This window comes from Rhamphochromis sp. 'chilingali' (assembly GCF_963969265.1).
Source record: "Rhamphochromis sp. 'chilingali' genome assembly, chromosome: 15".
NCBI lineage: Eukaryota > Metazoa > Chordata > Actinopteri > Cichliformes > Cichlidae > Rhamphochromis > Rhamphochromis sp. 'chilingali'.
The window spans coordinates 31,510,277-31,537,198 of NC_137942.1; the positions used below are offsets into that span (position 1 = coordinate 31,510,277).

Below are 26,922 nucleotides of genomic sequence, written 5' to 3' on the forward strand. Positions count from 1 at the left end.
ATTATTGGCTCTTTTGCTTTCACTCTGTGGTCCATCTCGTCCCAAACTATTTCCATTGAGTTTAGGTCAAGTGACTGTGGAGGCCAGGCCTCCATCACTCTCTTTCTTGGTCAAATAGTTCTGTCACGGCTGCCGAGGCGAGCCGTGTGGAGTTGGAAAAAGGACCCAAGAGCAAGCAGTGTATGAAAAGATTAGTGGAGTTTATTTACAAGGTGTCAGTGGCAGGAACAGAAAACGAATAATGAGACAAACTAACGGAAACCTAAACTGGGAAAACTAAAGAGCAACTAGAAATCCACAGGACACGGGGTGAAAGGCAGAGAGACGCAGACTGACGGAGGATACAAAAACGCAGAGAGACACAGATGAATGCAGAAAAGCGCGGACTTACATGGAGTAATACAGACGAACCGGCAACAGGCAGGAGAACACACAGGGCTTAAATACACACACACACCAGTAATCAGGGGATAAGAGACAGGAGGGCAACACAGCAGGGAGAAATCAGAGCTGACGGGACAGGGGAAATGTAAACTGAACACACTCACATCAGACATGAACCTTCAGAATAAAACAGGAAATTAACAGACAGAGAACCAGACAGGATACTGAACTTGACAGGCAGACTTATGAGCAGACACAATAACACCATGGACAGACAGAGGGAACACAGAGAAGTGGGAGCAGGCAGACAAAGAACAGAAACCTAACAAATGGCAAAATAACAACAGAATACACACTCGGAATGAACAAAAGCATAAGGAAACACAAAACACTGAGTCCTCAGACTCAGGACCATGACAAGTTCTTACACAGCCTGGAGATGTGTTTGGAATCATTGTCCTGTTGAAGAATAAATGATGGTCCAACTAAACCCAAACTGGATGAGATGGCATGCCGCTGCAGGATGCTGTGGTAGCCATGCTGGTTCAGTGTGTCTTCAATTTTGAATAAATCATCCAACAGTGTCACTAGCAAAGCACCCCCAAAACCATCACACCTCCACGGTGGGAACCATGCATGTAGAGACCATCCTTTCACCTTTTCTGTGTCGCACAAAGACACGGCAGGTGGAACCAAAGATCCCACATTTTGACTCGTCAGACCAAAACAGATTTCCACTGGTCTAATGTTCATTCCATGTTTTTCTCGGCCCAAACAAATCTCTTCTGATTGTTGCTTTTTCTTAGTTGTGGTTTCTTAACAGCTATTCGACATATAGGTCTGATTCATACCGTCTCCTCTGAGCAGCTGTTGTAGAGATATTTCTGCTACTGGAACTCTGTGTGGCATTTATCTGGGCTCTAATCTAAGGTTCTGTTAACTTAAGGTTTCTGAGGCTGTTGACTTGGACGAATTTATCCTCAGTAGCAGAGGTGACTCTTGGTCTTTCCTGGGGCGGTCTTCATGTGATCCAGTTTCATTGTAGCGCTTGATGGTTTTTGCAACTGCACTCAGGACACATTCAAAGTTTTTGCAATTTTCCAGACTGACTGACCTTCAATTCTTAAAGTAACAATGGAGTGTCGTTTTTCTTTACTTAGCATCTTGCCATAATATGAATTCTAACAGCTTTCAAATGTGTACCAACCTGACTTCTGTCCAACACAACTGATGGTCTCAACCCCATTAAGAAGGCAAGAAATTCCACAAATGAACCCTGACAGTGCACAGCTGTGAAGTGAAATCATTTCAGGTAACTTTTGTCATGTAATGCTGTGGCAGGCAGGATGAGGTCCCAAAAGCCGCACTCACAGATACAGATGGATGAACTTAAGGAGGTAGCTTTATTGCTGTATAACCATATAAAAACCTCAAGAACACAGAACTCAAACTAGGAAACTAAACTGGAACTAGGACATTATTAGGAGCACGGAAGAAACACACAGCAAAGAGGATACAACATGACAACAGACAGAGGAAAACACAGGGCTTAAATACACAAAGGGATAATGAGGGAATGAGACACAGGAGGAAAACATAGCTGGGAGAAATCACACATAACGAGATGTGGAGGAAGCAAAACTGCAAACAATAAGTACGGGACACAAGACTTTCAAAGTAAAACAGGAACTAAGAGACATTTACAAAGCCGCCGACTTGACACTGAGACATGGAGACACAACTAACTGAGGAGACAGAGGGTACATGGAGACAAGCGTGATTAGAAAGTAACAAAGTAACAGAAACCTAAAGCCTAGGAACCAAGAATATAACACCAGCAGAAAAACAATAAAGAGAACCAAAACCATGAAGAACAACAAATTCAAGACTATACCTTTAACTAGAATTACACCTACTGGGTCTCAAACCCAGTACTGTACCCAGTACTGTGACAACTACATGATGAAACTCACTGAGAAAAGGCCAAGGGTTTGCAGTACTGTCAACAAAGCAAAGTGTGGCTACTTTCAGGAATCTAGAATATAAAACATATTTAGAGTTATTTTTTTATTTATTCTTTGCTACATAATTCCATAAATCTTGCTTCATATATTTGACATGTTCAGTATCTATCTACAATGAAGAAAGTAGTAAAAATAAAGAAAAACCGTTAAATGAGAAGGCGTGTCCAAACTTTTTCCAGTATCCTTGTCACAGCACCATCTGTCATTACCTCCTACACAGTCCAAAAGTCCATTTACTGCTCTTTATCTTTATGAAGTTGCTTTTAAGCAACTACTTCATATTTTTCTGTATATTCAGCACATAGACTCTTTATTCTTGACAGTATTTATTTATTTTTTATGTATTTGTTGCCATTTATAATGTAAAAACGTGATATGCTCAAGTCCTTACACAATAATTTAATATTGTAGTTGAGATTTGTGTTAAATGTATTTTTCTGAGTCAAATAGCATAAAACATTTTATTTATTAACCTTGTTGTTTTTTGTGATGGTTAGCAGCTGCTGTTCTGCTTTTCTGCTGACAGATACTGCAAATGTAAGTTGACAGAATAATGGATAGACAGAGGCTTAACATTAAGGTTTAATGTAGGTGTGCGCGCTCAATTAAATCCAGCATTTATGAAAGCATATTTTTTTGTCAGCTGTTTTCTATATTTGTTGATGTCACTGTCGAAGCCTTCTCATAACCCTACAAAAATGGATTATAGCTCAGAACATAGGCATCAAATATTTGAACAGTGTAAAATAAAAGTTTAGTGCACACAGAGCATTTATAGTTTATGGTCCCACACTGCTCGCTTGCGTCAGTTGACCAGCAGGTTTTAGTGCCTGTTGTTCCAGACCGGACAGGCTTTCTCAGTTGTAGCTCCTAAACTCTGGAACGGCATCCCTCAACAGATCTAGTCACCTACCTGATAACAGCACCTCCCCACTGAAAACACAGCACCCCTGCTTACCCTTTTCAGGTTAGGATTTGGTGCAAAACACAGCTATATCCAAGACTTGCCCAAGTGTATCTTTGAAAAAAGATGTTTGTTTGTTTTTTACAATGATTTTTCATTTTTACTATAGTGCTTTAATGGCCTCTCAGTTACTTGCTGTGCAGCAGTTGGTCAACATTTGATTATGCTGAATACTTACAGCAGATTTTACAGTATCTTGATACTGAATTCCGTTAAAATGGAGCTTACATGATTCCTTGTCCCCTCATTTGTTGAGCCTGAGTAAATACACTTTGGATGTAGAACATTAGTTTATCTGACAATTCTCTTGGAATAAAAAGTGAAATATATATTATAGCTGAAAATGTTGTGCAAGTAGAAACTTAAACTATCACAAAATGTAAACTGCATCTCAAAACTAAGTATTGGCTCTGATACATGCCCTCCATAGAGAAGTTACTAAAAAGATTCAAACACTGAAACTTTTTCAAATAATAAAATCTAAACTGAAATGAGAAAATCCATTATGGAAACTCATTGAAACTTAAATGAATTTAAAAAAAAAAAGGATAAAACTTAATTTAAAAATTGGAATATACAAAGCTAGAATAACCGAGTGGTAGAAAAGAGGTCTTTCTCACACACTCATTTGTTTTAAGATAATCTAGTAAAGGGAAGTTGGGGAATGGCAGTGGGCCAAACTGCTGCAAGTGAATTGTTCAGTGATTAAAATGTACTGTTTAAATTTACTCCATTACCAAACTGTTATGGGACAGGCAAATCTCCGAAAGCCCTTATATGGGGGCAAGGGAAGCCACGATTAAGATCATTTCCTTTAACTCTATACCCTCCTCCTGGTGGAACAAAGCAGGTAGGTTTTATTTGGAGGCTCGCGCATGACAAGTAGGGGGAGCTCGTGCGCAGCTGGTGTCTCTCACCAACCAGAAAGAGAGCGAGAGAGAGAGGAGAGAGAGAGAGGGTGGGGGGAGAGAGAGAGGCCGTCGGGTACAGAGTGGGGGTTACCACAGGACACTCGTGTACCGCTGCTGGACCTCAGCTACTAGCAACAAGCAGCGCTCCTGACTGCCTCGGATTATCTCTCCAGCTTTCCTCACCTCTGGATATTCTGCTCTTTGCATATACAGCAGCAACTTCAAAGTCCCACACCGCTCACATTTGCAGAATTAATGTGTCGGCTCTGGGCTTTTTTTTCGTTTTTTTGCGTATTTTTGCTTTTAATGCGTGCACTCTCTAAACCGGAACGAGCGACGCACCAACCGACCGGACCGATTTACTTTAAGGCTTTGGTTACATTCATTGACAGCGTGCGTGGATTTCAGGACAGAGTGTACTGGCTGTGACATTACGGAGCACAATGTCGGTGAAAAAGACTTCACCTGGGTGGCTTCAGGGGCAAGTTGTATGACACGATATATTTAGCCTAATAGGAGCTGTGGATCAGCGGACGCAGGCGGCAGCCCACACTCACTATGAAGTAAAACATGACACACGACTGTGTGACGGTGCGAGAGGCGACTGGAGCGACAGTGTTTCTCTCCCCTGGCTTTTAGTCTTTTCGTCTTTTCAGGGCTTCGAGGTAGCAGCGGCACTTGGGTTGTTAGCACTTGTAGCATTTGGACTGTAGCGATGTTTAATTTGTGAAAGAAACACAAAAGAATACATGAATAACATCACAAAAGACGGCAAAGTTTGACTGTTAACTACGTTTGTCCGAAGCCTGAAAGGTCACCGGGAATCCTCCTCCTCCTCTGGCTCCTATCAGTCTGTTATGAAGATGTGAACTCTTCCTTCCCTCCGCTCCTCTTTCTCTCATCGCCGTCCAGGACGCTTTGATCTTCTCCCCCCCTCCCTCTATTTACCACACAGAGACCACATCCCGACTCCCGCCTCTCGGAGATGTACGAAAGCGTGGATGTTGTGGGTTTAAGCCCAAGCCCCAGCAGCCCAAGCACGGGCTCTTTTCTAAGCATGGACTACTACCACAGACCCCCGGGGCTCGGGCCGGAGAAGGGACTCTTGTCCGTTGTAGGAGGACTCCAGCGCCCCTTTGGAGGGTCTCTGCTGACCGGCAGGCACTGGAGCGGATCCAGCCACTGTGAGTGAGACAAAGATTATTTGTCATGTTGGAGTTTTACACAGAGCGCTGCATCATCGGCCATAGATCTGTAGTAGTACTTAAATGAGTTAAAACAAGTACCAGGGGAGTGCAGGATAATCCAGCGCTCATGCTGGAGTATTCTTGTCAGCTGAAGGGAATGAGTACATCCGTTAGCTGAGGCCAGCTGGGACACATGCCAGCATCCTCTTCGAGCTGCCACGGTTTGTTTTTAGCCTGCTGAATGAGAAGTGAGGACACAGCTACACCATTTAGCTTTTCTTAGCCAGTGTCCTTAATTAATAACGTGCTTTAAAGTCTTTACAGCTTTTGTGAGCTTTTGGTCACAGCTGTCACCTGTGTGTCAGGAGGGTTTGGACAAAAATATAAAGACATAAACTGGTCCCAGCTGTTTCACTTTGTCATCGCGTTTCCTCTTTTTCAATTGTAATTGACACATGCTGTGTGTCATCTTGGGCTTTAGCTAATTTTGATCAGTACCTTTTCACCACTTTCAGACATTTTTTTTAAGCCAAACTTTGAGTTATGAATTAAGAATGCGCTTAATCTACCGATTAAAATTGTGGTTTGTCGCAAGTGTCCATATTATAAACTTACAATTCTATAAAGTGTTCATATAATCGTACATTTATTTATTTAGTTACCAATGAACTATTGGACACACACACTTGAAACTGAAACAAACGCAGATTGTAAATAAAACTGGGATTAATGTTTTCGGTAACAACTAAGGCCCGTAGGCATCTTTTATTGGTATTATTTGTTCATTTTGATTATATTGTTTTTTTCCCTTTTCAGCCCAGGACAAAATCTTTGTTATTGAAGTTAAAAGTCTTTAGTGATTTAAAGTCTTTCAGCCCATTGTCACAAAATCGCTACATTGATCTGACACAACAGACAAACCATGGTAACTGACATCATTACGTGACGTTGTTGCCCGTTGATATTTGCGTCCATGGTGCCATCAGCCAGTTAACCTCGGTGTGTCTAAACTGTAAAGATATGAATGACTGATAAAGAATATTCCAGTTTATGATAATGGCTATCCTCTGAGTTTGAGTATCATGATGACGGCGTCATTTTGGTGCATAATGGCAAAACCACACATGTATGAGATGTGAGTGTGCATGATTGTCTCTGTGTGTGTTAGCCCTGTGACAGACCCGCGACCTGTCCAGGGTGTACCCTGCCTCTCACCCTAAGCTATCAGTGTGTGTGTGTGTATATGTATATATATATATATATATATATATATATATATATATATATATATATATATATATATATATATATACACACATGTGTGTATAATATATACATACATGTGTGTATATATATGTACACACACATACATAGTATGCATAAGAATTTTGCTTTAAGAAGTAATCGGGGGAGGTGATGGCGCACTGTTTGGCCTCAGTTGTGGAATAATCTTTGCTCCTTACCATATAAGGTGCATAAATTTACCATCCAGACACTTTGATGCTTCGATGAGGTATGATATGTATGCAGAATATCAGTTTCAGCCATTATGTGCCCTGCTGACTGATCTCAGGGAATTAGATGTGATTTACAGTGGCCTGTATTCATCTGTTGTGTCACCTCCGTTTTGCACTGGCTAAATGTTCAGTGATGTTTGATATTAATAGCGCTGCTGCTTTCACTTCCTCCCTGGTACAAAAAGGGGGACAAAAACAAACTCAAACTGTAGAGACATCAGCTGTTGGCCGAATATTGACCGCAAATGGGTCAGGTAATCGAAACAGATTGGCAAGTAAATAGCAACAACAACTAGAAATAAAATCTCGGTATCTACTAATGCAAATTGTTGATTTGAAACACTGTTATTTACCTAGAATTTCACAACTGGTGCATCCCAGTTGTGGGAGGGTTGTTAAAGCCTGCTAAAGGTCGCATTCACTCGGGATGGGCTGCGCATGTGTCACAGGACTAACACGAGAATATATAAATACATAACTTCATTGATATGATTCGACAGTGTTGCCCCACCCCACTGTGACATGGCTGAAGCACTAAGCCTGAGAGTCAGACTGTAACCCTGTGGTGATGCTGCAGTGATGTCACAGCTTGCACAACTGAGTAAAAGCAATAAAGAGGAAAAGTGCAAAGTGGACTCTGGTTAGCTGGTGAGAGGGGAGGGGGGGCATATAGGAACAAGAGAGGAGCGCTCGTAAATCCAGGCTGTAAAGATGGGGATGGTTGCCCTGTGTGTGTGTGCGTGTGTGTGTGTGTGTGTGTGTGCGTGTGTGTGTGTGTGTGTGTGTGTCTTTGCATGACTGGAATGAAGAGTGTCAAACAAGTTCAAAGGCCAAAGGCTATACACAGACCCAGGCACACATATTCAGCAACAACACAGAAGCTGTGTGTGTGTGTGTGTGTGTGTGTGTGTGTGTGTGTGTGTGTGTGTGTGTGTGTGTGTGTGTGTGTGTGTGTGTGTGTGTGTCCCTCTTCTTGAATGTTTGTTGGGTGTGATCCAGAGCAATGACTCACTGACAATTGGGAAGTGACCTACATCTCCCCCTCCCTTTATTCCTCCTTCTATCTAACTCTTTCTTTCCTGTGTCAGCTGCCCAGTCATCATTTCTCTGCACTGGATGACCTCTCTTTCTGTCTGTTGGAGGCAGTGATGCACACACACGCGCACACACACACAGTCACATTCACAGTTTGTCTGGGAATGCAAGGGTATGCTGGCCAAGTTTAACTGAAGTGTGCAAAAAAAGAGAAAAGAAAAAAAAGGTGTTTTTTGTATTCCTGTGTGTCGGTGTGTATCCTATCATACAAATGTTAAAGAGTAGTCATGGAAACCTACTTATTAATTGATTTGCTTGAGACACAGTCCTCTGCTATACAAAATCTTGGTGTACAGTTCACATCTTCATGTCCTGGTCTCATCACTGGATGCATGAGAAAGAATGAAATGTAAACCAGCCACACAAACACTTTGTTGTTTCATATTCGTAACATGCTAATTATCGCTCATATCCACTGACTGTATGTCAAAGATGGACACGGCTACTGATTTTGGACTCTGCATTTTTAAGCCTGAAGGTCAGTGCTTTGGAGCTGCGACTACAGTCGAGGCCAAAATGTTGGCGGTAGAAACTTTGACTTGTATAGTTTCCAAATGCCTTGATTGCATTTCATGCCGAAAGATTGTCACTTGCTGAAATTTAGTCATTGCAAACTGTTGAGTAAGTTTTAAAAATGTAAACTAGATAAGCTTTCATTTATTCATTTATTTCTATTTTTTGTTTTTCTGAGAAAATGTTGACTGCCAACTCAGTGGGCTAAGTTTCTGTTGTGGCGATCCACAGCTGGATCCTTGCAGAGGGTCTCTTGAAGGACATAGTTGAGCTTCATTACATTGGACTACAGCTGGAGACAGAAGTCCTTGTTCCGCTCTGGAGAACTACTGCGAGCTGTGTTACTCTAACCTGGATCTGCAGAAAGAGGAGAACTGGTTGACGTGCTGCCACAGCTCATTGGCTGCAGAGCAGAACAACGACTGTCACTCTCAGCTGCAGTGCAAGACATTGGAGCAAGAGTTCATTCACAGAGCCAGCAGAGAAGAAGCTGTTAGTGCTGTTACGCCTGAAAGTAGTGCACTGTGCAAGCCTCCGTACATATTTCAGGATGTCAGTCGGACAGTTTGAGCTCTTGTTGGCAGAGTTGGGGCCACATTTGAGGAGCCAAATAGATCATGTCAGAGATCCGATTGACCGGGATATGTTCAATACCGCTGAGCGTACCGCAAGCTACAAATGCACTTGTTGCCAAATGCAGCGTTCTGATTGGTCAGTCTGTCTTTTGGTCTGTTATTTACATTAAAAAATAAATAAATAAATAAATAAATGCAGCATAAAATCAGTTTAACAAACTTTGAAATATGAATCTTAGGCATAAAATTCAACCATAAGGCCTTTTATAGTTCAATGTGGCAAGTGTGTGTAATACAAGCTGTCCTTGTGGTTGCGTTATGTTATTAGGTCAGAGTGAGCACATCATTGTGTAGTCACTGCTTTTTGGCAATACTGGATTTACAGGATTGTTGATAGTTATGAAATAACTTGATTTAATCATTATTACACAATGTAATAAGCCAAACACGAACATCGTCATCCCATTCAGTGCAGTACTTTCAGCTGCAGGCTTACAGCAGGTAGTTCTGCATGTTTGGTTTGTCTCTCATTCAGGAATCAAACCAGGGAGCGTTCACTTGTTAGACAATCGTGTAAGCCAGCGGTCCCCAACCTTTTTTGCACCACGGACCGGTCAGACAATGTGAGACAATATTTTCACCGGCCTTTAAGGTGTGACGGATAAATACAACAAAATAAAATGACAGGACCAAGACAAAAACTGTTGTATTTTGTAAATATAATAATAAACGCGAATTCACTGTGTAATTGTGTAACTTTATTAGCATTAACAACATTTAGAATAACATCCTCCTCTCTGCCCCTTAATGCTCTCTGGTCGCTATAGTAACACGTAAATATTTCTTTCAAAATAAGACACACAAGTTAATGGTGAAATCCCTGAAAACCATGAATTTCACCCCAAACCTCAACTCTCGCGGCTCGGTACCAAACGACTCACAGACCGGTACCGGTCCGTGGCCCCGGGGGTTTGGGACCGCTGGTGTAAGCCACGTCACTGCTGATTCCAGCTGCAATGAGCTTTTCAGTACAGCTCGTTATCATTGTGATATGGAACAAGATGATGGGGGAATTTCATCCATATTGCTCGATTAGAGGTGAAACGAGCTAGTGTCTAACCAAGAAAATTCTTCAAAAGTAATAAAGATGGTATGAAAGTCAAGTTTAAGAACTTCCTGGTTGCCGTCTCTCTGTGTTTCTGGTCTCTAAGCTGGCAGATCACACTCTCTATTCAGCAGAGGCTTGCTGGCGCCATGCCATGACTGCCTGGGGCTCCCATTTAACAATATTTTACATCAGATTGGTGAAACGGCTCAGCCCAGCACTGGCTAACATTTCATGCTGCTGCTGCTGGTCGTGAGCTGACCCCAGGACACAGTTTGGCTGAGCACACCAGACTCTGAAGGGTTTAACCATTTGTTGACCTGAGTAAACCTCAAGGCTCAAATTAATATGGGCTTTACTAGGTAGCTGCAGGTGTTAAACTAACTTTTGGATAAAGTTTTATTTCGTATGTGTGCACAGTGCAGCTAGAAAAGCATTTCATTGTGTGCGTCTGTACTGCATCGGGACAGTAAAGCTAACGTTCTGGTTCAGGTTGGAAAAACTTAACCAGAGGATCCTGATAAGAAACAAAAGAGGTGATGACTAACTAAAGGGCTGATAAACCGAACACACGGCCCAGCTGGCCTCTCATCTTATTGAGACAAAAGCTCTTATCTCATGACCATAGAGCTTTAAAAGACGATCTTTTCTCTTCCTTAAAGGTACAACTTTAGTTTGTGCCTTTTTAAAGCAAACCAAATGTATACTGATACTCCACCCAAATCACTACAGCTGAAACCACCAATCTATTTTTGCAGCAACCGTTAAAGGAAACTAAATCATCATATTTATAGGAATCATTTCAAAAGTAAAAGACAAAAAAAGTGTACTTTATAGCTTCTCAATGGAAAGATTTTTGTCTGTCTGTCATGATCACTTATGAAAGTATTTGTAATGTAGTGCTATGTGTGGTTACAGTGCCATAACCTCACTTCAGATTGTACTTGAGAGGGCCACCTGATTCTATTTTGCAGTTCATTTGAACATTTATTATTTTTCACATCGGTTGAATGAATGGATACTAAAAAGTCACAGAACAAAACAATCAAATTTACACTGTATGTATATCAGAGTGCCATTTTAAGCCTTTATTCACATTTCTTATTAAATACATCATATTTAAAGTGTTTATGAAACACTGACGAAGGTCACACAGGCTGAAACGTTGTAACTGAATAAAATATTATGGTAAGCAGGACTGTCTGCCGAGGTGCTACTATATATTTTCCTGTCTGCACCTGTCATTGACTCAGTTGTGCAGAGTTTCCTAAAAAGAAAAAGTGTTTATAAAATGAAACGAGGCACTTGGTGACATATTGCATGCGAGATGCCAGATCAGATTGCCGTGTGTGGCTAACGCTGGCAGCAGCAGTCTTCATGTAGGTTAAAGTCCACATGCTGGTGCAGAATGTGGTTGCTCTCTGGTCGAGTGGTTATTCTTCAGCTCTCTGTGACATGTACATTCTGCTGTTCGTTTTCTACATCAAAGCCGTGCAGGTTTGCTGGTTAGGACAGCTTACTTTGCACCCACAGCTCTGAGGGTGAGGGCAGCAGCTTTTCCACGTCTGGCCATCCTAGTCACGCATATCCCCAAACAATGTGCCTGATAGGAAAAACTCATTTCACTCCTCTTTATAGAGTAACTTGAGAGTGTTTGATACAATCGGGTCTTTAGAAAGAGTTCTCTTGAGTTTTTGCACATGGGTGGCAAAATGACGCTTATAAAAAAGCTGAGAGGAAACTTGGACACAGTACCTTCACTGAAGGTACTGTGTCCAAGTTTCCTCTCAGCTTTTTTATAAGCCTCTTGTAGTCACAGGCTTAAAAGGACTGGAAAAACTGTGATTAGTTGTAATTATTGGGATTATTCTTTGCAAAAATTAGCTAAAAATCCTCTGCGGTCAGTAAGTGTGTGAAGACAGGAACCATGGAGGTCACCAGATGCTGAAGTTTCCCTTCTTGAGAAACTTGGCCCAACATTTACAGCAGCTGTCTCCAGTTGTTGGTTCCAAAATTCCTAAAGTTTTGATTTCAGGAAATTAAAAGTCTTTAATATGTTTAATAAGTTTATTTTTTAAATTTAAATCCAACCCCCCAAAACACTGTGACATAAAAAGATCTGTTTACTTAAATCTTTGTCTTATTGTTTGTTTGCTTTTTTGTAGAATTATTTCAAATGAATAACTGTAGATGTGCTCAAAATTGATCAAAACACTAGCATCTGTTCCTAAATCAAGTTGGAGACCCGTCTTTGGAGATGCCCTCTTACTCGCTTATACAGTAAAGACCTTTGCCCTCGTTTGGAGCCACAGCTGCAGTGTGTGTGTGTGTGTGTGTGTGTGTGTGTGTGTGTGTGTGTGTGTGTGTGTGTGTGTGTGTGTGTGTGCGTGCGTGGACACACTGCTGCCTGTGGCCGTCATGTCCGACACACTGAAGCAGAAGTGGAAAGCAATAGGAAGAGATTAACAAACACAAAGATGAAAACAGAGAAAGAGGCACTTGGTAAGCAGAGGGGAGGGAACGCATGGCGAGAGGCGGGTCTGAGTGAGAAGTTTAAAAGAGGTCAGACGGTGCTTCAGGGAATGCATGGCTAGAGTGTCAGTGAGAAGAGAGCAAAGGCAAATAGAGGAAAGATGAAGTGAGGAGAAGATGGAGGAATGGTATGATGCGGCAGAGGAGGAGGATCTCTGCGTTTCTCTCTGTGTAAACAGAAGCACAGCAGAGTAGAGGGGAGTTGAATCTCCTCCATAGAGGAATGTCTGGTATGGCTACTAAAGGGGGAGGGTAGACGTGTGTGTGTGTGTGTGTGTGTGTGTGTGTGTGTGTGTGTGTGTGTGTGCGTGTGTGTGTGTGTGTGTGTGTGTGTGTGTGTGTGTGTGTGCGTGCGAGAGAGAGAGAGAGAGAGAGAGAGAGAGAGAATGTGTTAGGTCAGAGGAGGCAAAGTGGGAGAGGGAGTAGGGTTTGTTAATCTGAAGGGCCGAGACCTCCAAAGTAAATCACCGTTGAAGTTTACCTTTGAACAAAACAAGGCGTCAGCTTTGACAGAGACTCAGGAGCAGAGCAGCACTTAGTGCTAACACACAGCAACTCTGATCAGCAGGCTGATGTGATCCAGCTTTGTCGGGCCAAGTGTGTCCGGTGCTGGATGGTTGAGCTGATTACTGTGAGTTTGCTCGGCTAACATCATCTCAGAAGTTCCCTTAAATATAAATTATAATAAATATCCATATTAGTTTGTTTTGTTTTTTCCGTTATTTGTTTGCCCACACCAACCAGATACCCATGGACTTTCACTATCTCACATTTAGGGGTGAGGAATGTACCTCAAAACGTTTTCTGTGATTGCAGCAGCTGCTGTTGTGGCAGCAACAACAGCATTACAGTGCAAGACTACAGTGATAGCCAGTAACTGAGGGAACTTATCCCTGTAACTGTTCAGGGCATGCACAATGTTGTCGCATTGAAATAAAATATTATTTCGTACCTTTAAGCCCTCCTTTAACACTGCATCAGTAATTTCCATCCACAGGTAGAGTATGACTAGCGAGTACTCCAGTGATATCTCCTCCTCACTTGCTTTCATAGCCTGATTGTACTTGACGATGTATTTTTGAGTGTCCAAAAAGGAACCAGGTGAGGGATGAGTTACTATCCCAGGTGAGTAGTTTTTAGCCTGAGCTCTGGGGAATCCCCAAAAGAACGAGAAGTTTCCTTCAAAGGGTGGCTGTGCTCTTAGAGATAGCGTGAGGAGCTCGGTCATTCGAGAGGAAGCTGGTTGAGTTGAATTAGGCGTCTGACTAGGATGCCTTTTGGACACCTTGTAGGCGAGGTGTTCCGAGCAAAACCTACTGGGAGGAGGTCCCGGATCAGACCCAGGAGGGAGTATATATGTTGGCCAGTTTGGGAACAACTCAGTGTGCCCCCAGCCCTGGATGAGCTGGAAGACGTGACCAAGGAGAGGGAAGTTTGGGCTGCTCAGCTGAGACTGGTACCCCTGTGATCTGAACCCAGACAAGGAACATTGGATGAAAAACACTGATGGATGATGGACGGGGTGGCTGTAGCTCAGGAGGTAGAGCAGGTCATCTGCAGATCAGAAGGTGGTTTGATTCCTGGCTCCCTCAGTCTCCATGCCAAATATCCTTGAGCAAGATACTAACCCCCACTTGCTCTCTGATGCACACATCAGAGTATGAATGTGTATGTTAGCTAAAGCACTGACAAAGCATAGAGTGCTTGTGTGTATAGGTGAATGAGGCGTGTTGTATACAGCGCTTTGAGTCCTCCAGGAGAGTAGAAAAGCACTATATAAGAATAAGAATCAGTCCAAAAAAGGCCACATCGGCACTAATAAATACATGTGTGTCATAAACGACTCCACTCAGTCACTTGAAGGTTAAAGAAAAGTCTCCTTTCAGACAGGCAGAGCTCCAGGATGACATAAATGAGGATTATTTGCTCTTTGTAAATTGTAGCCTGATTGCATGTAAATCTCTTTTGCAGCCATAGAGACCGAGAGCACGAGCTCAGGGGAGGACCTGCTTGTCCCCAGTCCTCCCTCACCTCCTCCACCACCTCGTATCTACAAACCCTGCTTTGTCTGCCAGGACAAATCATCAGGATACCATTATGGAGTCAGCGCCTGCGAAGGCTGCAAGGTAGGCAGCGAAACATAAGCACTTGAGTTTGGAAAACATGCACACTAAGCCACAGTGCTCCTTCTGGACCATAAAACGTCATCTACAGTTTGAAAGCCGACTTAAATGGCAGCGTATAGAGCAAGAGACTTCGGAGTATTTGCAGAAAGTGTCAGCAAAGAGGTCACGACCTTTATGCCACCCGAGGATCTCTAAGCCTCGTGGCTTCATCTAATCCTGTAGAGACACACAAAGGATCTGTCTGTGCAATTAGTGTCTGCTTTGATATTGCTGTGTGTGTGTGTGTGTGTGTGTGTGTGTGTGTGTGTGTGTGTGTGTGTGTGTGTGTGTGTGTGCTTTGATGTGCTTGTGGTCAGACTCATGTTCTGTTAGACCTCCGCCCAGCAGCCCATCAGCTGAATGAGTCACTTCAGGATTACACTTGTTACAGTTGAAATAATTCTGCAGTTTTCATTCCAGTTCCAGCTCCTGCACACGCTCACAGCGCTTTCTGTTACCCTTTTTCTCAACATCTGTTTCTCTCTGTCAGGGTTTCTTTCGGAGGAGCATCCAGAAGAACATGGTGTACACGTGCCACCGGGACAAAGTCTGTGTCATCAACAAAGTGACGAGGAACCGGTGTCAGTCATGTCGACTGCAGAAGTGCCTGGATGTGGGCATGTCTAAAGAGCGTGAGTACGGGCGCAGGTTGATTTTTGTGGGTGTGTGGAAGAAAGGCAGCTTCTTAAGCAGGCAAATGCTTTAAGTTGCTTAGAGGTCTTGCAGTTTTACTCTTTGGGGTGGCTGTGGCTCAGGAGGTAGAGTTGGTCAGCTACTAATCAGAAGGTCGGTGCTTCAATCCCTGCATTTCAGACTTATGTGAATATTAGATAGGAAGCACTTACAGGGGGTGTATATGTGTTTATGGGGAAAGACTTTTCCTGACTTCTGGGCCTCAGTGCTGTATTCTAACCTTGTTGTTTGTCTCCCTCTGGTGGTCGTTCCTAGTTAACACATGGCCCTGAAAGCTTTAGTGCTCCTGCATGTCTATGCTGGCTGCTTTTTCATATCATTTCATAATGCACAGTGTGTGAACCAAGAATCAAGTCAGTATGAATGTAGTAGATGTGATTATACTCATTTATTTCATGAAGAGGAAAACTTTCCCTTACCCTGGTCTGGAACAGATGCTGTTTGGCAGATTTTGCTTCCTGTGAAAAAAGAGAGTGGTGTTAACTGTAAGCAGCAGTTTGAGACATGAACCCCCGTTTAGTGTTGAGTCAATCTGCAAATAAAAAGAAACTTAATAATTTTGGAGTTTTAGGGCTAATTCGTGAAACAGTCTCCAGGCTAGTTGTTTCCAGTCCATGTGCTAAGTGAAGTGGCTGCATATTAAACGGGGAAGTATTTCAGGTGTCCGACGTCTTACGGTGGATTGCAGATTCTTCATGGGGATGAATGTTCTCAGCTAAATCCTCTCATCTTCATTTCCATTCCAAGTGGTGCGAAATGACCGAACAAAGAAGAAGAAGGAAGAGAAGAAGCAGCCCGACACAGAGCTCTACGTCCTGTCAGCAGACATGGAGCAGATGATCGAACGAGTTCGCCGGGCCCATGAGGATACATTCCCCTCCCTCTGTCAGCTGGGAAAATACACCACGGTACTCACACACACACACACACACAGACGAGCGTATGTGAGTTCAAAAACTGAAGGTCAAAAACTGATTTTTATTCAATCGGCCTTTGGTTTCTCTTCTATCCTGCAGAGCAACAGCTCGGAGCAGCGCGTGGCTCTGGATGTGAGTCTCTGGGACAAGTTCAGCGAACTGTCTACCAAATGCATTATTAAGACAGTGGAGTTTGCTAAGCAGCTCCCAGGTTTCACCACCCTAACCATTGCTGATCAGATCACGCTGCTCAAAGCCGCATGCCTCGACATACTGGTGAGGATTTCCTGCAAGCTGCAATAAACAATTTCTCACAAACAGACGTCGCGGATGGAAACTGAACGCCTCTGACACGTCGGCCTCCGTTATAACAAAGAGTTACTAAACAGATAATGAATCCTTTTCCTAGATTCTGAGGATCTGCACCCGCTACACTCCAGACCAGGACACCATGACCTTCTCCGACGGCCTCACCCTCAATCGTACTCAGATGCACAACGCCGGGTTCGGACCGCTCACAGACCTGGTGTTCGCCTTTGCCAACCAGCTGCTCCCGCTGGAAATGGACGATGCAGAAACGGGGTTACTCAGTGCCATCTGCCTGCTCTGTGGAGGTACTGCACTGTGTGTCGCAGCAGCATGAGTGAAAGGAAAGACAAAGGAGACATACTGACACTGAAGCGATGCTTTGTGTTTGTTATTTGTTTTTCACAGATCGTCAGGATCTGGAGGAATCAGAGAAGGTGGATATTCTTCAGGAGCCGATGCTCGAAGCTTTGAAGGTTAGACTTTAAGTTATTACTCGACTTCCATTCTTGAGCATAAACTTTGCTGTACAAAACTAACGTGTGCAGTTGAACAGATGTGCGTATCTGTGTTTCTGCGCTCTAAGCACAGTGTGTCTTTACTGAAGGCACAAAGCTTTAAAAGGAGTTATCTTAATAAAGTGACATTTGGCGCTCATGTTCATGTTAATCAGGACACACGCCACTTCACGCGGCGGTGTGACTCACTGATGCGCACTGATGGAGGAGGAGGGAGAGAGAGAGAGTGTGTTCAGCTGACAGGATAGAGATTAGTAGCTGCCCACGTGTGTTGAACTAGTTTCAGTGGAGAACAATGATTGGTCATGAAGAGCAAGAGAGGAATCCTGAATTTTACTTGTTGTAGTCAAGTAATCAGTTACTTCAATGCTACTGTATAACCCTAAATAACATTCTTTCCATTTATTTAAATTAGAGCTGGGCGATATAAGATTTTTTCATATCACGATATGTTTTTTTCATTTCAGGCGATAACGATATCTATCACGATATAAGCCAAATAACTATATTTGTAAGATTTAAATGTGCCGTTGCTCACAAGTAAAATGTGAAATAATCAGCAGCTTGTTTTTATTTAAATATTATTTCCCATAATAAGTTCAACAGGGTAGATGTACTTAAGGAACATGAGACTTTTTCAGATAAATAAAGGCAAATATTGCAAACTACACAAAAGGCAGCCGCTAAAGCGTTTAAGTTTCAAAATAGAACAAACGAAACAGACTAAATTGTCAATTCCACTTAGAAACAAAATATTAATTCTAAAAATAAATCTTAGTTTGTTTTACAGAAGAACAGACAAAACTGACTAACTTTTGTCAATATCAAATAAACTGAGAACTAAAAGGAAATTCTCAATCTCTCCTTGTTGTATAGCTGAGCTTTTCAAACAGTTGTAACAGTTACTTTAGTCTGACAAAAGCCGAATGACAAATTAGCGCTTCCAGTCAGAGATTGAGCATGCACCGCTTTATTGTATTTCCAGACTTGCTTTCGGCACATTTACAGTGCACGCTACTCTGTTTGTTGTCAGACTTGAAATAGCCGAAATACCTTCACACTACGGAACTTCTGTGGCTCTTCTGTTCGACAATCTCTCCGGCGTTGGAACCATCATCTGTTTTCTCTTCGGTAACCTTCGGTCACGCTCTCGGTTGATTTTTCTAGTCGGCACACTCATTTCCTCCATTACCCGGGCGGCACAGCGGCTGGCTGCTTCCCAAACAAATACACATGTGCGGCTTGGCACTTGTGCTGTACGTAACAAGTCACGTGACGTGACGTTGCGGCTGTGATTGGTTCGGCTCTGGTTCGTTAATTTGGATTGGCTGTTCTTCTTCTTCTTTTTTTTTTTTTTAAGAGGACAAGAGAGATGAGGCCTATCACAATAGTTTAACTTTTCTATCGAGAAAAAGTTATTTCGCAATACATATCGTTATCGTTCTATCGCCCAGCTCTAATTTAAATACTTATTCCATCTGTGCATGAATATTTTACTCCATGAAGACTTGGTGCTTCTTTCTTGGTTTGTCCGTAGTGTAAACTGCTCTTTGCATTTCTTTGGTTAAAGCTGTTTATTTGTGTTTGGAGAGTTTTAGCGTACATCAGTGCTGATTAGAAAACAGTTGATGGTTAACTGCTGATGCACATTCTTAAACACTAATCTCAGGAGTGCTCTGACCGGCATCATTCAAGCAGCTCCTGTTGGAATATCAAAGAAAATGTTGAGATGCTGCTTATATTCAGTTCACTTCATTTCAATTCAGTTCAGCTGTGTTTCTATTGCACCGAATCACCACAACAGTTACCAGTGAAAGTAAAGATGCAACATTAACCCCATCAATCAGAGACCGGGCCTATCCTGATGTGCACATTGGTTCGCCGTCCTGGGTTATGGGGCATTACGGTTAATCAGTTGTGTGTAAATACATCAGTGTGTTACAGCGTGTATGAGTTTCATTCAATTGTTCCTACTAAACGTGGTGATATAGCCTCAAAATCATGTCTCAGTATTTGAAGAATATTTCGACAACACAAAATACTGAAAAACATTTTCTTGATACTTGGAGTCTGCAGGCATCAGCAGTAAAGCTAAACGAAGGGCTTTTAAGTAAGCACAAATAGAGCTAAAATGTGTTTTCCATGGAAAGTCACTAAAAACGTGTAGAGTGGTCCCTCGCTACAACGCGGTTCACCTTTTGCGGCCTCGCTGTTTCGCTGATTTTTTTGTGCCATTTTGCTTTTCTTTTTTTTTCTTTTTTTCTTTTTTTTAACAGCACATTGTGTTCTGCGTCCTGATTGGCTGCAGACCATTGTCAATCAATCTCGTGCTGTGTCTCCTGTCCAGTACAGAATGTGTTCAGCTTGTCAAATGTACATAAATCTTTGATTGCTAGCATTGAAGTCCTGCGCTGTATGTTTGTAAGTTCCCCCCCCCCCAAAAAAAAAAAAACAGCAATGTCAACTAAACATTTTGCACCATCAAAGGCACCTGCGGGTTTGGTTTCATTCTATAATACTGGGCTTATTTTTCTACGAAGGTTTGAGTGTTAAACAAGAGAGAAAAGTGTGAAAGTGTGAGGAGTTTTACAGCCTTACAACATCTATAATAATTGTAAGAAATAAAGCTGACTACGTCACGGATTTATTTTTAGAACGTAACTCCCGCGATAAACGAGGGAGCACTGTACATGGGTATTATCGTGGAGGATAACACCTCTTCCTAAAATGTTCATCACCTGTGTCTGTAGCTCTATGTGAGGAGGAGGCGGCCTGACAAACCCTGCATGTTCCCCAAGATACTGATGAAGATTACTGACCTCAGGAGCATCAGTGTTAAAGGTAACACATTTACACACACACACATTAACTGGCAAATACTAACCTCTTGTGTTTGAAACAAACATTGTTAGAGCTACAGCTGGACTCATGATCTTTCTTATCTAAAATGTAATGGTGGTTTCCCAGCAGTGCATTATCCTTCATTAATATCTAAATGAAAAGTAAATGAATTTTAAAGTTTAAGAATTCATTCCTCCTGTGATGTTTTATTCCACCAAGGCCGTTATGCTGACCTTCTCTCTGAAATGCTTTCTCTTAGGAGCAGAGCGAGTGATCACACTGAAAATGGAGATCCCTGGCTCCATGCCTCCTCTCATCCAGGAGATGCTGGAGAACTCTGAGGGACTGGAGGGGCACGGAGCAGGGGGAGGAAAAGGAAGAGGAGGAGCCAGGAGGGAGGTGGAAGAAGAACCGGGAAGCTGCCGTTCAAGTCCGATGCACAAACCGGTCCATTTTCCCAGCCCGAGCCCCGTTCCCCGCTCCCCCTCCTCTCCTTCCCCTCCCTCCACCTGAGGCTCCACAATCTGCAAACGGCAGTAGAGGAACTTGAGCAGAGCATCTTGCTCCAGGAACTTTCTGGGTTGTTGGTGACCTGCTTGGACTGCTTGTGTTGACAAATCATGGTTCTTGATGTTAAATGCAAAAAAGCCAACACATTTCTTTTTAATGATGTATAAAAAGCTGATGACATGGACAGACCGAACAGAATTCCTCGTGAATCAGATTTCCTTCAGTGCAAAAAGTCACGTGCTGTATAGTTGGGAGAATTATTGTGTGTAATATAGTGTATATATCAAAGGCTGTGAAAAAAGAAGAAGCTGAGACTGAGACAGGCTGATACAAGAGGTTATTTTCCTAACTGTACATATGTAAATACTGTATTTTTCCCAGCACAGCTAACCAGCCTTCACCTCACCAACACAAATACACTTCACCTCCTCTCTTCTTACCGCTCACAAGGATAAATAAAAATCTTGGAGACTTTGTAGATCATCATCATCAACTTTGGATTATTTTCAGATTCAAGTCCAGCAAATTAAAGTAGCTTCAACAAACTGTGAAACACATGAAATTAGTTTTATATAATAATAACCTGTCTTCCCCGTTGGTGGACATTATCAACCAAAGCAGAGTTGATAGACGTGTCATCAGTGACATCACGAACATCTAAATGTTCAAGCTGTGTTTTGAGGCTGCAGTGGTGCCCTTGAAGTATTGTTACAACTGAATTCATTTTCAGTGGTCACCGTATGTACAGAATCACCAGTCAGATTAACTGTTTAAGAGGGTTACCATCTTTATGACAAAATAAAGCTTTAATTTAATTTAGTTTTTCCCCTGGGAAGTTCTGCTTCGAACACCATGTTTGCCACTGCAGAATTCCCCCTAACTGCAGCTTCAGCACGTGGAAATATGCTATACAAAAAGCTGCCAAACAAATGTTCCATGTATGTAGGGAGGGCACTGGCCACTCTGTAAAATTTGCTGCCCCCCCCCCAGTGGCCCCGCCCCCGGCAAGACTGTGTTATGTTGGTAATAATTCTAAAAAATGTGAGCACGAGAGAGGAAGACACCCTACAGTGGGTTTAAACATTAACTCAGGCGCTCCTGGTTTGTATGCCATCAAAAGAAAATACCATTTGTTCTGTAGAGGCCACTGCAGTAGAAACATGTTTTTGTCTATCAGTGCCCGGCTCCCTCACTGCTTTTTGCTCAGTTGTTTTTTATTGTGTGCACCTCTTGATGTCACCGTCTGTTTACACAGTGTTACTGCCTCACTACAACTTCCCTGCTGTCAGGTACAATTCATCTCTATTTCAGTGTCCCCTTTACTGTCTGGTGAGGCAACAATGGAAAGTCTCACATACAGAGCGTTCAATAAAGAAGCGTCACTCTCTTATAAATTGTGAAAATATGTGTTTTTGTGGTGCAAAATGCTAGCAGGCAGGGTGTAGATGCAACGCTATAACCAAGTGGCAGGCATAGCATACACTGTGCTTAGTTTGGCCTGAAAGTCCTCAGGTCAAAATGGGCGCCGCCCCCTAGGATGGTCAAGAATGATGAAGCTAAGATACTGTGGGACTTAGAGATACAGACAGGCAAACTGGTGATGGCTAACCAACCTGACAGTAGTGATGGATAAGCAGAGGAAGCTGTATTGATAGATGTAGCTATACCAAGTGATAGCAACATCAGGAAGAAGGAACATGAAGCTGGAGAAATACCAAGGGCCAAAAGAGGAGCTCAAGAAGATGTGAAGGCAACAGTGGTCCCAGTGCAATTGGAGCACTCAGGGCAGTGACCTCCAAAACTGGGCGAGTGGCTCCAGCATATTGCAGGAACAACATCTGAGATCTCTGTCCAGAAGAGCTCAGGCTGTGGCTCAGGCAGTAGAGCAGATCAGCTACTGGAAGGTTGGTGGTTTAATTCCTGGCTTCCCCAGTCTGCATGCCAAATGTCTTTGGGCAAGATATTAACCCCAAATTACCCTCCGATGCGTTCATCGGAGTGTGAATGTTTATTAGTTGTACTTGAGTTTATGAGTGCGTGTGAATGTGGCATGTTGTATAGAGCTCTTTGAGTACTCTGGGAGAGAAGAAAAGCGCTATAAGAATCAGTCCATTTACCATTTACCAAGAGTGCAGTCCTGGGAACAGCCAAGATACTGTGCAGGACCCTCCCAAGCCTCTGGTAGAGGACCCGAGCTTGCAAGATAAAGACTGGCCACAACTCGAGTGTGAAATTTATTAGACCAAATAACATCACTGCTTCTTTAAATAAATAAAATAAAATAAATCTCAACATAATAAATAATTTATAAGCAACATGGAGTCGTGTCGTGTTCATGTCTGAACTTTGTCTGAGGCACAATTTAAAAACTTATATTGGTATTAATAAATATTTTAGAAAAAGAGGATAGGAAATTGGTATATCTGTCAAGATTAAATTCAGAGGTTTTTTAAAATAAAAATAAAAAACATCAGTCAATTTTAACAGAAGGGGCAGCATTTCATCAGAGCGCCTATCTAAACGTTTTCAGGTTTTCTGACTTTTAATGTTTCTTTTTAGCGCCATTATATAGCCAGTATAAATAAAAATGTCAATTTAAGTCAGTTTTATTTATGTAGCACAATATAATAATAGGAGATGACCAAAAGTGCTTCCAAAGTAAACACATTTACATTGCAGGTCTACAAAAACCCAATTTCAGACCACAACAGTCACAAGAGAACCGGTTCTCTACAAGAACTAGTTCTCAATTCTCATCTCTACTAGTAAGAAATTAATAAGACAAATGTTCACAGTAGACGTAACAAAACCATGAAGCCTCAGATGTGAATAAAAGCAAGTGAAAACAGGTAACGGGTCTTTATAAAGCTATTTCTCAGTTGTTTGATGAGTTTTTATTGTGGTGTTGCAGTCAATTCTAGACCCTGGGGGCAATAACAGCAAAGGACAAGGTGCCTTTATCTTTTAGGTGAGAATGGGAAACTGTTAGAAGATGCTACGAGGATGGTCTGAGTTCCCTGAGGCAAAAATCTGTAGTTAAAAAATTGTGATAAATTGTATAGCTGAACCATAGAGGAGGTCTATAAACAAATTATATAATTTTGAATTCAATCGAAATTTCACAGGCAGCCAGTGCAATTGAGCTTAAATGGGAGGGGTGTGTTTTTCTTTGTACCACACAGCGGGGTTTTGAACCATCTTCAATCAAAAAAAGAGCGAAACTGGGCAATCCTGAGTTACAGGGAGTGCAGAATTATTAGGCAAGTTGTATTTTTGAGGAATAATTTTATTATTGAACAACAACCATGTTCTCAATGAACCCAAAAACCTCATTAATATCAAAGCTGAATGTTTTTGGAAGTAGTTTTTAAGTTTGTTTTTAGTTTTAGCTATTTTAGGGGGATATCTGTGTGTGCAGGTGACTATTACTGTGCAGAATTATTAGGCAACTTAACAAAAAACAAATATATACCCATTTCAATTATTTATTTTTACCAGTGAAACCAATATAACATCTCCACATTCACAAATATACATTTCTGACATTCAAAAACAAAACAAAAACAAATCAGCGACCAATATAGCCACCTTTCTTTGCAAGGACACTCAAAAGCCTGCCATCCATGGATTCTGTCAGTGTTTTGATCTGTTCACCATCAACATTGCGTGCAGCAGCAACCACAGCCTCCCAGACACTGTTCAGAGAGGTGTACTGTTTTCCCTCCTTGTAAATCTCACATTTGATGATGGACCACAGGTTCTCAATGGGGTTCAGATCAGGTGAACAAGGAGGCCATGTCATTAGTTTTTCTTCTTTTATACCCTTTCTTGCCAGCCACGCTGTGGAGTACTTGGACGCGTGTGATGGAGCATTGTCCTGCATGAAAATCATGTTTTTCTTGAAGGATGCAGACTTCTTCCTGTACCACTGCTTGAAGAAGGTGCCTTCCAGAAACTGGCAGTAGGACTGGGAGTTGAGCTTGACTCCATCCTCAACCCGAAAAGGCCCCACAAGCTCATCTTTGATGATACCAGCCCAAACCAGTACTCCACCTCCACCTTGCTGGCGTCTGAGTGGGACTGGAGCTCTCTGCCCTTTACCAATCCAGCCACGGGCCCATCCATCTGGCCCATCAAGACTCACTCTCATTTCATCAGTCCATAAAACCTTAGAAAAACCAGTCTTGAGATATTTCTTGGCCCAGTCTTGACGTTTCAGCTTGTGTGTCTTGTTCAGTGGTGGTCGTCTTTCAGCCTTTCTTACCTTGGCCATGTCTCTGAGTATTGCACACCTTGTGCTTTTGGGCACTCCAGTGATGTTGCAGCTCTGAAATATGGCCAAACTGGTGGCAAGTGGCATCTTGGCAGCTGCACGCTTGACTTTTCTCAGTTCATGGGCAGTTATTTTGCGCCTTGGTTTTTCCACACGCTTCTTGCGACCCTGTTGACTATTTTGAATGAAACGCTTGATTGTTCGATGATCACGCTTCAGAAGCTTTGCAATTTTGAGACTGCTGCATCCCTCTGCAAGATATCTCACTATTTTTGACTTTTCTGAGCCTGTCAAGTCCTTCTTTTGACCCATTTTGCCAAAGGAAAGGACGTTGCCTAATAATTATGCACACCTGATATAGGGTGTTGATGTCATTAGACCACACCCCTTCTCATTACAGAGATGCACATCACCTAATATGCTTAATTGGTAGTAGGCTTTCGAGCCTATACAGCTTGGAGTAAGACAACATGCATGAAGAGGATGATGTGGACAAAATACTCATTTGCCTAATAATTCTGCACTCCCTGTATAGTAGAGGTAACAAAGGTATGGATCATTTTTCTAATGCCTTTAGTGCTAAAGTTTACTTTAATTTAGTGATGGTTTCTGATTGGGGGCAGCAACCCTCCACAAAACTACTGGTTTAATCGTTAAAAAGCAAGTAACTGTCCAAAAAAAACTCCAACATTTTCTTGTTTTGCTATCTGGGTGGTTAACATTGTTGTCTCACAGCAAGAAGGATACAAACCATACTGTCATCTAAGGTCATCTGGGTGCTTCAGCTTCCTCCCACTGTCCACAAATATGCATGTTAGATCAACTGGTGGTTGTCTGCCCAGTGATCAGTGCTTTGTTCAATGAGGTGCTCTGCCTGTTGCAGGGCCCATGCCTGACAGGGGCTCCAGACAAGAGTAGAAGATTCAGTTTTGTTTTTTGTGTGAATATTATTGCCCTGTCAGCATAAAATAATGTTTACATTAAAACGTGTTCGTTTTCTAGCATTTTTTCATTTGTTTTTGGGAACAAATGAAAAAATCCAGTCAGCCTCTGACCCCACCCCTCCTTATTTCATGTTTTGGTTTGGTCCACGTGCTGATTCAGAGCGCTAGAGCACATAAAGCTGTTTGACTTTCCCACTATTAGAAAAGAAAATAACGTGTTTATGTTTTTTAGCCAACATGTAATTGATCACAGATCAAACCTCTGGCTCAGGGCTAGATGTGCCACTCCCATCACCCCACACTCACCCTCTTGACAGTTAACCAGCCGCACCGATATCTGAAGATGTAGGCGAGTTCTTTTCTGTCTAAAATCTGTCTGATTGCTGGATGCCCTGTGGGAAGTTTTCATTTGTCTTCTATGCACATAATATATTATCATTATAACCCAAATAAACAAAGAATTTTTGGAGAAGTGTGTATTTCACAATGTAATACTTTCAGGCTTTAGGTATGTCTTTCAATATTAAAGTGGTCGTGGCCACAGTGATATTTTTTCACACAGAATAATAGTGAACAACATGTATCAGGTAAAGACAGGTAGAGTTATCTGGTTGGTGAGAGTGGGTTCTAACTTTGTAATAGAGAAAATAGTGGAAAATTTGACCCCGCAAACCAACTTCGTGCTCCAGACAGGATGTGTTCTGTTGGTTAAATAAAAGTTAAACTGAATACTCAGAATACTTTATTTGTCACGGTCTGGCTGGCAGACCGTGGGGATGTGGGGAAAGGAGGACCCAAAACGCAGACTCTGCGATGCAAACAGTGCTCTTTATTTACAGTGAAAAGGCTGTAAATACAATAACTCCCCGTTGCTCCCTCGAACCCCGTGTGCGTGCTTCCCTCCGATATCTGTGCTCGTGCTCCCCGCTGTTGTGTTTCCGCACCCCC

General features: G+C 42.3%; 1 protein-coding gene across 1 annotated transcript; it reads left to right on the top strand.

The window, feature by feature from the left end:
- Positions 1-4,363: 4,363 nt before the first annotated feature.
- On the top strand, positions 4,364-22,151 carry LOC308411959 (retinoic acid receptor alpha-B-like). Its single transcript, XM_080906033.1, has 9 exons — positions 4,364-5,467; positions 14,779-14,933; positions 15,463-15,604; positions 16,413-16,573; positions 16,682-16,858; positions 16,992-17,196; positions 17,297-17,364; positions 20,157-20,247; positions 20,507-22,151. The coding sequence occupies exons 1-9, from the start codon at positions 5,269-5,271 to the stop codon at positions 20,758-20,760; spliced, it is 1,452 nt and encodes a 483-aa protein (XP_080762159.1). The 5' UTR covers positions 4,364-5,268; the 3' UTR covers positions 20,761-22,151.
- Positions 22,152-26,922: the final 4,771 nt, after the last annotated feature.